The sequence below is a fragment of the Suncus etruscus genome, chromosome 10, assembly GCF_024139225.1.
Source record: "Suncus etruscus isolate mSunEtr1 chromosome 10, mSunEtr1.pri.cur, whole genome shotgun sequence".
NCBI lineage: Eukaryota > Metazoa > Chordata > Mammalia > Eulipotyphla > Soricidae > Suncus > Suncus etruscus.
In genome coordinates this window covers 25,527,381-25,539,591 of record NC_064857.1, presented here as the reverse complement: position 1 = coordinate 25,539,591, position 12,211 = coordinate 25,527,381, and the positions used below count along the sequence as shown (strand labels likewise).

Genomic DNA, 12,211 nt, shown 5'->3' with positions numbered 1-12,211 from the left:
CCCGGTAACGCTCAGGGGTTACTCCTGGCTATGCGCTCAGAAGTCGCTCCTGGCTTGGGGGACCATATGGGACGCCGGGGGATCGAACCGCGGTCCGTCTCCTAGGCTAGCGCAGGTAAGGCAGGCACCTTACCTCCAGCGCCACCGCCCGGCCCCCTAAGTAGTTTTCAATGAGTGTCTCTACTTTGGGTCTCCAAATGTTTGGAACTTCCCATAGATAAACCGATCTTAATCAGAATGCAGTTAAACAAAATGAAACAGAATTTATGTAAATATAAGATCTGAAACCATAAAGTACACTAAAGAAAACAGGTATACACTGATGGACATTGATTATAGTCAGCAGGGGCACAATTCCAAAAGAAAAGAAAATAGGAGTTTTTACACAGCAGACTAGCCCCCCAAAAGAAGGTTATGGATCAGATAAATAATTCAATGGGCTGGAGCATTTGTTTGGCAGAGAGAGGCCCTGATTAACTCCTGTATGACAATGGCCTCCTGAACATGGTTAGGCATGGCAATGGTGGCCCCAAAACACTGCTGGGTTCAAGCAGTAATTGCTAGGCTTGAGTTCTAAACTAGTGTGAATATGCTACTGGGAGATCCCCTTTAGTTAGAATGTTTGCTGGGAGGTCTTCTGTAGTCTCCCTAAAAAAGGGAAAGAACTCACTGACCAGGAGAATATATTTATATATTTATGCCCAAGAAAAGAACTCATATAAAATAATCCAATAAAATAAGATAAGCAGAATAGCAAGTGTCTGAAAAAGGGGAAACATAAAATAACCATCTCATGAGAGGTTCCATCTGAGAATTATCTATATTAGAAAGTTTGGAAACATGTTTTTTTTTTTTTTTTTTTTTTTTTTGGTTTTTGGGCCACACCCGTTTGACGCTCAGGGGTTACTCCTGGCTATGCGCTCAGAAATCGCCCCTGGCTTGGGGGGACCATATGGGACGCCGGGGGATCGAACCACGGTCCTTCCTTGGCTAGCGCTTGCAAGGCAGACACCTTACCTCCAGCGCCACCTACCCGGCCCCTGGAAACATGTTTTTATAACGATATACAGAATAAAGAAATTATATATTGTTGATGAGAATCAAGTTTGTACAACTGCTATGGAAAAATGCTATGGAGGGGCCAGAGAGAACAGCAGTAGGGAATTTGCCTTGCATATGGCTGATCCAGGACAGACACGAGTTTGATTCCTGGCATCCCATATGGTTTCCCGAGCCAAGAGTGATTTCTGAGTGCAGAGCAAGGAGTAACCCCAGAGCACAGCTGGGTGTGACCCCTACCCCTCAAAAAAGGTATGGAGATTCCTTTAAAACTAAAGTTAGAAATGCCATTAGATACTGAATTATTGCTCCTGGATATTATCTGAAGGACATGAAAATACTAATTTGAGAAGACATTTGAGAAGACCTATACATTATTCACAATATGATGGAATGACCTAAATGCCCATCCATGGAAAATTAGATGAGGAAATTGTGTTATATCTATTAAATAAAATATTTTTTAGCTAAGAAACATATAAAATCTTTTTTTGGGGAGGCATGGGGGATACACCATGTGATGTTTAGGGTTAACTCTTAGCTCTGCACTCAGAAACTACTCCTGATGGTGCTTGGGGGACCATATGTGATGCTGCGATCAAACCTGGGTTGGCTGCATACAGGCATCTATAATACTATCTCTCCAATTCCAAAAGATGAGATCTTGCCTTTTGCAACAACATGAATGAAAATTGAGATGACTGTGCACATGAAAAAAGTCAGAAAGAGGGGCCAGAGTGGTGACACAAGTGGTAGGGCGATTGCCTTGCATGCTCTAACCTAGGATGGACTGCGGTTTGATCCCGTGGCATCCCAAATGGTCCCCCAAGCTAAGAGCGATTTCTGAGTGCATAGACTGGAGTAACCCCTGAGTGTCACTGGGTGTGTCTCTAAAAGCAAAAAAAAAAAAAAAAAAAAAAGAAAAGAAAAAATTCAGAAAGTGATGATTTCTTTCATATCTGGAATATAAATGAAACAAATCAAGAACAATTCTTAGACTGAAAACTTTGATGGTTATGTGTAGCTACATTTACAGAGCCTAACAGAGCAAACAATCCTATTTTCTTCTTAGAGCTCATGTCCTGTTTTTCCTTTAAACAAATTAAATAGAGCAATTATCTTCTTTTTCTACTTTTCTTGTTTTCCTAGTAATCTGATCTACTGGGACACATTATAAATATCCCTTCCCCACCTAAAATAAAGGATTGTTAGAGTTATTTCCCCAGAAGTGGCTGGTGGATGGTTTTTGTATTTGTAAGTCCTCTACTTGCCTGGGATCTGACTTTACCATCCTCATTTACATTTATCAGAGGGTAAGTGGGGTGGAAGAAAGATTTGAAGTTGGAGCCAGTCTGATAGTGGAAATAGCACTAGAATTCTGCAAAAAGTGGGGTAGGGGAAACTTATGCCCCTACAGAACTACAAAGCTATAGTCCCAAAACTTATACATTATAAGTCAATGATAAATCAATACAATTTTAATAAAATAAATCTCAAACTATTGATGTCTTTAGAATCAACTTAATCCATGAATGCTTGCTTTAGTAATACATAAATAAAAACAAGACAGAAAGAGGCAGAAAAAGTATTTACAGGAAGGTCACTTTTTTTGTTGTTTGTTTTTTGTGCTACACCCTGTGACGCTCAGGAGTTACTCCTGGCTATGCACTCAGAAATCACTCCTGGCTTGGGGGACTATATAGGATGCTGGGGGATCGAACCAAGGTCCATTCTGGATTGGCCATGTGCAAGTCAAACGCCCTACCACAGTGTTATCACTCAGGCTCCAGGAAGGTCATTTATTATTTAGAAGCTTTTTTTAAAAAAAATTTATGGGACTCAATATTAAACTTATTCCATCTTTGGACCATTATACACATCTAAATATATAAATAATGTGATTTTAAAATATTGATATTTTTTGGAATACTGGTAAAGAAAGGATTGGGTTTTGTAATATTGTATGATCAAAACTCAAACTCAACTATCAACATAATTTCAATTCTTTATCTCACAGAGATTTAACAACAACTAAGAACTGATCATTGAAAGTATGAATAGGTATGAACTTAACATCATTGAGGCCAGAGAGATAGTACAGTGGGTAGGGTGTTTGCCTTGCACATGGCTAACCTAGGTTCAATTCCTGGCAATCCTGAGCCCAACAAGAAAGATGTCTGTGAAGAGTCAGAGTAACCTCTGAACACTGTCTGGTGTGACACCAAAACCAAAACAAATAAAAAAATTTACCAGCACTAGGAAGATAGTTTGGGAGTCAGGGATATGTACCTGGGATGTGTAAGGCCCTGAAATTAGTTCCCTGTACCACATAGCCCACCAAGCTCTCCTAAATATAGCCCTGGGAGCTCCAAGCACTGCTGGTGTGGCCTTAATGGCTCAGTGACCTCAAAAGCCCCCGCAGTGTTAAGTTAAGCCAAGCCCCAGTAGAGTCATATCACTAGGCCCAGCTTTAAACCATCTGGCCAGGTAGGCCAAATATTGCTGGATCTGGCTCTGGGTGTCCTCAGCCTTGCCTGGAAGGCTCCCCCCAAAATGTAATAAAGAAAAAAATTTAAATCAAAAAAGAATTTACTAGGTAGTCAAGTAGGGGAAAAGTAGGTTCACTGAGAAGGAAGATATGAGGTGAAGCAAAGTAATAAGCAAACAGTACAATGTTCTAAGGGGTATTCAGAGAGGGCCAGCTGTTTGTCACTATACTGGCAGAAATTAAGACCAGGAAAGTAGTTTGGGGCCAGACTGTGAAACGGTGAAGACAAGAACTATTACTACGAATGCGGTAAGAGTTACCAAAGATTTTACATGGCATGGGATATGAAGGGTAGAATAGAATGGAAGGCAGACTTTTTTTTTGTTTGTTTTTTTGGTCATACCTGACAGCATTCAGGGGTTACTCCTGGCAGGCTTGGGGAACCATATGGGATGCCGGGATTTGAGCCACTGTCCTTCTGCATGCAAGGCAAACGCCATACCTCCATGCTATCTCTCCGGCTCCAATGGAAGGCAGAATTTTTAAGGGAAGATAGGCATAACGAAGGAAGATTAATCACAATTACTTCTAGGATTTAAACTACCTTATTAGATGAGATCAGGGGCTGGTAGGCTGGAAGCTTCCATCTTCCAAGAGTACTAACATAAAAGCCTTAAGTGTTAGGAGTAGTAAGTATTCTGAAATGAGAAAGCAAGTGCACTTTCTGGGGGAGAGAGTAAAATCTTAATTAATTCAGTCTCAAAATTACTGTTCGAACTTTATTTGTTTTTGCTTTGATATCTAAGCCAGTGGTGCTTAGGGTTTATTCCTGGCTATTTGCTCAAGGATCACTCCTGGCATGAACTGGGTTCCATATGAAATGCCAGGGGTTGAATCCAGGTCGGCTGTTGAAAGGCAAATAGCCTCCTTGCTGTACTATTGTTCATGCCCAGTTGTTCTTAAGTATCAGTTGTTCTGGTACTAGATGGTACCAATGATACAACTGGTTTTAAAGGCAAACATTTTATCCCCTATTATCATTTGGCTACCTCTCCTCCCTTTTTATAACAAACATATGTAAAAGGTGCTTAAGAGATAGTGGGTAGAGAGCCTGCCTGCCTGCCTTGCGTGGCTGACTCGGGTTCAATTAACCAGCATATCATAGTCCTCTGATCACCGCCAAAAGTAACTCCTCAGTGCAGAGCAGAGTAACTCCTTAGTATCGAAGGGTGTGACCAAGAAACCCAAAATAAACAAACATAAAACTCCTGCTCTTACCTTAAAGTGGCACCATCAGTCTTAAGGATATCTCCATCTTTTAGGTAAACATACTGCTGCTCTCCATCTCCAATGATTTCTTCTTTCTGAGGATTCCGTGGAAGTTTCTTAACAGAGTATGTAGTGCCTAGTCACAAAACACATAAAACATAGGAAATCAAATTTTAATATATATAACTTAGCTTTGAAATTGTCAATTGGTAGCAAAAATCAAATTAACCCTGAGACAATAAAAAGCAGGTGACTTATAGCAGTCTAAAAGGTGCAGTAAGCTTTTCTTCTATCTCAAAGATGGGCTTTTCCACACTTAAGTTCTACATAAAAAGACTCTATGTTTTCCTAGTTTCTCTTATTTTACACAAATTTATAATCCAACTAGCTTTGGCCAGTATGGGTACTCAAGAAGCAATAGTACAGAATTCGGTAATTTTTCTCTAAGTATTTACAGAAATCTTTATATCATGGTAGTAGTTAATGAAAGGAAACATAAAGATCTTGTTATAAATGCTGAAAGTTACAAAGTCACAAAGTGTAAAGGCTCCACTCACCATCAATAAAACAGGAGCACTACAAGGATTATGAAAAACAAGATAGACTTAAGGGAGAAAAGCATGGGGTCAGAGGGTTTCCATTCACATGGACAGAAAGAGATGCCTGTCCTTCCAGTACAATCATTTTGATTGACCAGACTCAATCCACCTGGGGGCTACGTAGTTAATAGGAATGTAGGCTGTTAACTATTAAAATAGGCTAACCAGTACTTAGTGCTAATTAAGCCTAGGTGGGTCATTACATTTCAAAAGAGGATGGGTGAAAAGGAAGATGTGTGGAAAAGGGAAAGCATGGTATGTGTTATACGTATCATAAGTATAAACAAAGCCAGGATACTAATAATTTAAAAACAAACTTAACTGATATCATCTCTCAGCCACAGAAAGAAAATAAGTCATAAAGAGTTGAGTGCCAATATCTACTCAATCGTGAATATAAGCTTTAAAAACTGTCACAGTTAAGGAGATACCACTTACAACCAGCAAATTGACTACACTGAATCATTTAATGAATATTAATATTCATTAACTCTGTAACTCAAATTATTATGAAAACATGGTTTTCCTTAATGAGTTAATGAATGCTTTCTGTATACCATTATTGATGCTTTTACAAATATCTACGATGCCTCCGGTATGATCACGGTGCCAGTGAGTGACTATGATTTCTTGTATTGCTGTATTAAATTCAGCCAGAGCCTGCTTTAAACAGCTGATATATTCAGGAATTTCTGGTTCTCCGGTGTCAATAAGGATTCTCCTGAAAATTAAATGGCAGACAGAACATTAGTATATTTTTCATGCAACTTACACGACAGCTAAAAAAAAATCAGACAAATTGCTACGTTTTAAGTTTAATTAAGGCCAGTTTTATGTTACTTTTTAAGATCTACAGCTTTGCTAAAGTTCTTAAGGATTTCGTCTGAAGTTTTCAGAAAAAAATGTAGCTAACTATGAATATGAACAAGGCATAATAGTAATTATAAAAAATTTAAGTATCATGAAGGCAGAGCATGATAAAGTTCAAAAAGTTAAATAGTTTAATAATTATAAATCTATTCTCCTGTACTGAATATAAAACTTAATCAAGAAGGGCCAGAGAGACAGCGGGAGGGCATTTGCCTTACAAGCAGCTAATCCAGGAGGGATGGTGGTTCGAATCTCGGCTTCTCCATATGGTCCCCTGTGCCTGCCAGAAGTGATTTCTGAGCACAGAGCCAGGAGTAACCCCTGAACGACGCCAGGTGTGACCCAAAACCAAAACAAAAAAACAATCTTAATCACGAAATTATTACATTGTATGTCTCATGAAAATTAGGATACACAGGGAGATTGTCTGAACAGCTGAAATTCTTTACTCATACTCCTAATTATGTTTCTTCCTGTGATTCTGAAACTTCCTTCTACCCTATTTGTTCTGCCTCACTATTTTATGAAAAGTCCCTCTTCATCAAGTTTTCCTGAACAAAACAAATACGATTAGATTTCTCCTCAAGAGTCCATTCACAAACTTTTTCATTCTATTTCACAGAAATACTTCCCTAATTCAGGCTTAATTCAACAATAAGTGTTTACAGATTACTATGTGCCATGTTTTTTTTTTTCCAAAACAAAACTGTGTTTATATTCTAGTGGAAGGTAGGAAATAGTAGTTAAATAGCAACTCGTGACAATAACAAAGCATTTTGTGGGATATTAACACAGGGTAAAGATGGCAAGAACTAACTAGATGACATTTTGGAGGAAGTCTCCTCAGAGTACAGGGGGCACATGAGGCCAATATTGGAGATATCTGCATGGTGTTGCTCTAGCTCTGCAGTACTGGGGATCACCAGGATTAGTGTTCAGGAAATCAGGCAGTGCTGGGAATCCAAACTGGAGCTTCAGCACATGAGGCATGTCCTCAAGGCATTTTTCGTTTTTGTTTTATGGGTCACACTCGTTGGAGGCGCTAGGGTTAATCCTGGCTCTTTGCTCAGAAATCACTCCTGGCAGCTCAAGTCATTTTAACTCTCTTCCAGGCCCTGATGCCTCTTTTAGAATGTATGGTTTTCTTTTGTAACATTACGCTAGAGTTCCATAGCTGATGAAAAACAAAATGCCTTTTCACAGAGGACAGCAGTGGCCTCAGGCCCTACTGGCTTCTATGTGATAACTGGAGGCAGGGACACCAGATGATAAGACTCAAAAGTACACAAGAAGATCTTGTTGGCAATGGCAAGTAAGAAGATGAGAGTTTAGGGGTCAAAGTGGTGATGCGATGGTAGGGCATTTGCCTTGCACGCGGCTGACCCAGGATGGACAGTGGTTCAATCCCCCAAGCCAGGAGCTATTTCTGAGCACAGAGCCAGGAGTAACCCGAGTGTCACCGGGTGTGGCCACAAAAAAGCAAAACAAGTAGAGAGTTTAAAGAATAAAAAGAAAAAAAAAAACCAACTCTATCAGACATTTTAGAGGGCTTTTGGTAAAGGAAACCAGGAGCTCTTAATGCTCTGACCTACGATTGAAGGTCCCCCAAGAATGGTGGCCACTCAGGCAGTAGTGCTGCTTGTTCTCTTGGGGCTAAACCACAGCCTACATGGCTATTGAGATGGAAGTCCTGATTGGTGCCTCATCTCTCTAGTGCCATCTAGAAGTGAATTAAGATGAGAACTGAGGGGCCAGAGAGGTAACACAGTGGGTAGAGCATTTACCTCATACTCGACCTACCCAGGGTTTGTTTGATCCCCAGAATCCCTTATGGTCCTCAAGCAATGGCAGAAGTAATTCCAGAGTGCAGAGCACTGCTGGGTGTGCCCCCACTCCCACCCGAAAAAGAGAATAGAGCAGCAGTAAAGTGCAGCATAAACAGAGGATAGGAACCACAATAATGACTTAAAATTGTTGACTAATTAAAAAAATCCCTGCAAAACACAGTGCTAGAAAACACTAAATATATAGATACAACATTCAGTGACCCGTCTATTATTCAAGACAGTAATGACTATGACTGCAGGAGATTGATATATTTCAACCAGTCAGCTAGGAAAAAAGCAAGCTATACTGAATTTAAAAGAAACTCTGGGTTCATTGCTAGCAATGATTAGTAATCTTATGTACAGCAAAGAATTGACCCTTACTTGTAGTAGCTTCAATGGTCTCTGACATAGCATTTTCCTAAGAAACTTCCCATGATCCTTTTTCATCTGGGTATGATTATAGAACCAGTTTCCCTGAAGAGAGGTGGAAGACATGCTCATGGTAACAGTAAGGTAAAGGGACCCCTGGCCAAGATAAGTTGTGCCCCTAAATACCACCTATGGATTTCCTACCAGAACATTCTCCCACATCATTCTGGAGCTAGACCAAAAATCTTTGTTTACTCTGCACTAAACCTTTGCTTGACTTGAACAACCTCCAGGTCTTCAACTCTGATATACCTTCAATAAAAGTTCAATACTATTTTCACTTTTTGTTTTTTTAAAAAGAACTAAAACATCCACACTATCTTTGATTAATTGCAACAAGTCTTAACTTGCACAACTAAATTCTAAAGTCAGTGCGAATGATCTTACTTTTATATTTTCTGTTTTTTGGGTCATACCCAGCAGCGCTCAGGGGTTACTCCTGGCTCTGCGCTCAGAAGTCACTCCTGGCAGGCTTGGGGGACCATATAGGATGCCAGATTCGAACCACCATTCTTCTGCATGCAAGGCAAACGCCCTATTTCCATGCTATCTCTCCAGCCCCGATCTAACTTTTTGTATAAGCTAGCTCTAAACCCAAGTGTGCAGAAAATGCTCAAGCCACTTCTGAATATCTCCGCTGACACAGAACAAAGATGACCAAAGAGGGGTAAAAAAAAAAAAAAAAAAAGTCGCCTTTGAAACAGAGAGCTATGCTAGGTGCAGAATAAGAAACTCATGCAGAGGCTACAAAATAATTCACTCCTCTTTCCCAAGAGCTAGAGGGGGTGATGGTGGTTGTCTTTGAAGTCTGCAGATTGGAGCAATTTGGAAGAAAAAAAAAACATGCCCTCAGCTGCTGAGCTTAGAAGCAAAACTTGAGAAAGAACCAGACACAGGTGCTAAGGGATGCAAATTAGGCAGGAGCTAGCAAAGCATCGAAAAATTCTCCAGCTTTCTCCACAGCCTGAAAGCACTCACCCAACAGGCGTCCAACGTCCTGCAAAATAAAGTGGATTTTTAAAAAAAGCAACAGCAGATTTCCTCCCATATTCTTACTCCCTCTTTAATCATTTTATTGCAAGAAGTCACTCAGGGCCCGGGGTCAAAGGCCAGGGGTCAAAGGTCAGCGGGGCAGCAGCACCTGTGTTAGTAGGAGGAGGAAGAGGAGCAGGCAGGACGTTTTACCTGGGGCCGGTCCCCACTAGATAGGTATTTGTCCCCTGCAAAGTCATAGGACCCGGGTTACAGCCCAGCACGCGCACGACTCGCCCGGAGAGCCGCTCGATACGCTGCAGCGTGGCAGCCATAGCGGCGGCGTCTAAAGCCAGTCCCCCGCCGAGCCTCCCGGAAGTAGACGGTAAGGCGAGGGGGCGTGGCTTGGTCACGTGACCTCTTGGACGGAGCGGAAACGGAAGTGCAAGCTGGGCCAAAGAAGGTCACGTGACGCCTCACCCTTCACACGCAAGCTGCCATGTTAGGGCCTGGAGGGCGCGAGGCGTTGCTTGGGTGAACTAGGAGGCGGAGCTGGATGGGAGCTAGGAAGGCCCTGCCTCCTGTCACACTTACTTAGAGCCTGCTGGCTTCAACAGGAGAGTTTTTGGTTTTTGTTTTGCCCAAGCAGGCGGGTTTATTATCCTTGTGGAGAGAAACTTTTTCTAAACTGTAAGCCCTGGGATGGAACCAAGGAGAAGGCAGGTTTGGGGTCACCAAATGCTCGAGCTCAGTGTTTTTCATCCTTTTTTTGTGCAAAGACACACTTTTTTCCATGAAGAAAAAAATCACTAGGCACATCACCATTAGAAAATGTTAAAAAAAAATTAACTCTTTGCTTATATTGACTCTATATAAAGTCATTCTTTTCATTAGGAATCAAAGCAACACAAAGAAATTATGTTATAATGACTTAATTATGAAATGATAAAGTCTTTAATAATTATTTGATAATTATTCATATTTCTGTTGACTTACTCAGTTGTGAAACCTGGGCTTGTTTGGCTGAACACCAAGCTGATATTCTGGCAGGAATGGAAGGAAGACGCACACTTAGCTCTATGTCAACAGCTCTCATTTTCTCTTTGTCTTTAGTTTTTATAGCTTGTAACATGTGCTTTGGCTCACAAATGAGACTGATCATGTCAAAGGAAGCTGCATGCATGTTACGGATAAAATTGGAATTTTTCCCACAGCACACCAGACAGTATCTCATGGCACACTAGTGTGCCATGTCACAGTGGTTGAAAAATGCTGGTTTAGGCAGTGGGGTGTGTCGTAACCAGGTTTGCTGGCACAGCAAGTGATGACTAAAGTTTAGGTGGTGTTAACCACTGGGCAACGTGCTATTTACAAACTCTGTGTGTGACTCCTGACACCAGTAACAGGAACACCTTTTAAAGTTTGTTTTTCAAATGAAAGATGGAGACTGGAGGCCTACTAGTGCCCACCTCTGCCTCAGAAGATCCCACTAGCCTGGGACCTATGTTATAGCTTAAATAAGGACCAGTTTTCCCTTGAAGAAAGTCTATACGTGATTTCAGAAAAATAACATAAATAATTAATTTTGTTAATATTAAAATTAGAATTTTTTTTCTTGGGCCCTTTGGGCCACATGCCATGGTGCTCCCAGGTTATTCCTGGGTCTGTTTTCAGGGGTGACCCCTGTTAGTGCTAGGGGAATCAAATATGGTGCCAGTCCGCGGTGCAGGGCAAGCACTTTGAACCTGGTACTCTGCTTCAGCCTCAGTATAGATTAATTTTAATAAGTATAGTTTATTAACATAGGACACTTAAAATTATCCATAAAATAAGACAGTTGGTAATTAAGAACATTGCTTATCTACATAGCCATTTTATTTTATTTTATTTATTTATTTATTTTTTTTTTTGGTTTTTGGGCCACACCCGGTAACGCTCAGGGGTTACTCCTGGCTATGTGCTCAGAAGTCGCTCCTGGCTTGGGGGACCATATGGGACACCGGGGGATCGAACCGCGGTCCGTCCAAGGCTAGCGCAGGCAAGGCAGGCACCTTTCCTCTTGCGCCACCGCCCGGCCCCTACATAGCCATTTTAATTTGTTAAGTCTTAGCTCAGTGTCTTAACTGTTGATTTCTCATGGGGAAAAATTGGAGATATTTTTATCTAAAAGATGCTATGATCACTTTCATCCAATTGGAACAATTTGAAGTGTAATCAGGATTCCAAAAAACATTCAACATCTGTATTCAAAACAAAGGAGAAGTATTCAAAACAAAAGAGATGGTCTCATTGAATAAGTTTGCAGCTCTAAAATTTAAGACAAATATTCATTTCTTTGCTTCCTGTAATATGGAGCATTGAACCTAGGGCCTCACATTGTGATGTATATATTCTACCAGGAGGCTTCACCTCTAGCTTTATACAAGCTTCACCTCTAGCTTTATACAAGCATCCAAAAAAACAAACCATATGCTATTAGTTTGTAATTTTATTTTTACAGCAGTTCAATTGTCTAGATTTCCTGAAAGGTACTTCTGATTTATGTGTGACCAATATCTTTGTGTCTCAAAGATACACATTTTAGTTGACAAGCATTTCAAACACATTTTTGAAATATTACTGAGATAAACTTATACATATTACAATTTAGTATGGAAAGCAAATAATAAATATGCCTTTAAAATGGTTCTTGGAAA

The 12,211-nt window shown here is 40.5% G+C and overlaps 1 protein-coding gene across 1 annotated transcript in view; it reads right to left on the bottom strand.

Moving 5' to 3' along the window:
• Nucleotides 1-9,868, bottom strand: part of LACTB2 (lactamase beta 2) — a 37,747-nt gene extending 27,879 nt beyond the window's left edge. The window contains exons 1-3 of the mRNA XM_049781836.1: nucleotides 9,729-9,868; nucleotides 5,973-6,136; nucleotides 4,826-4,952 (exon numbers count right to left, since the gene is read on the bottom strand). Coding sequence (XP_049637793.1) covers nucleotides 4,826-4,952; nucleotides 5,973-6,136; nucleotides 9,729-9,850 — 413 coding nt within the window. The 5' untranslated portion in view covers nucleotides 9,851-9,868. The remainder of the gene's footprint in view (nucleotides 1-4,825; nucleotides 4,953-5,972; nucleotides 6,137-9,728) is intronic.
• Nucleotides 9,869-12,211: the final 2,343 nt, after the last annotated feature.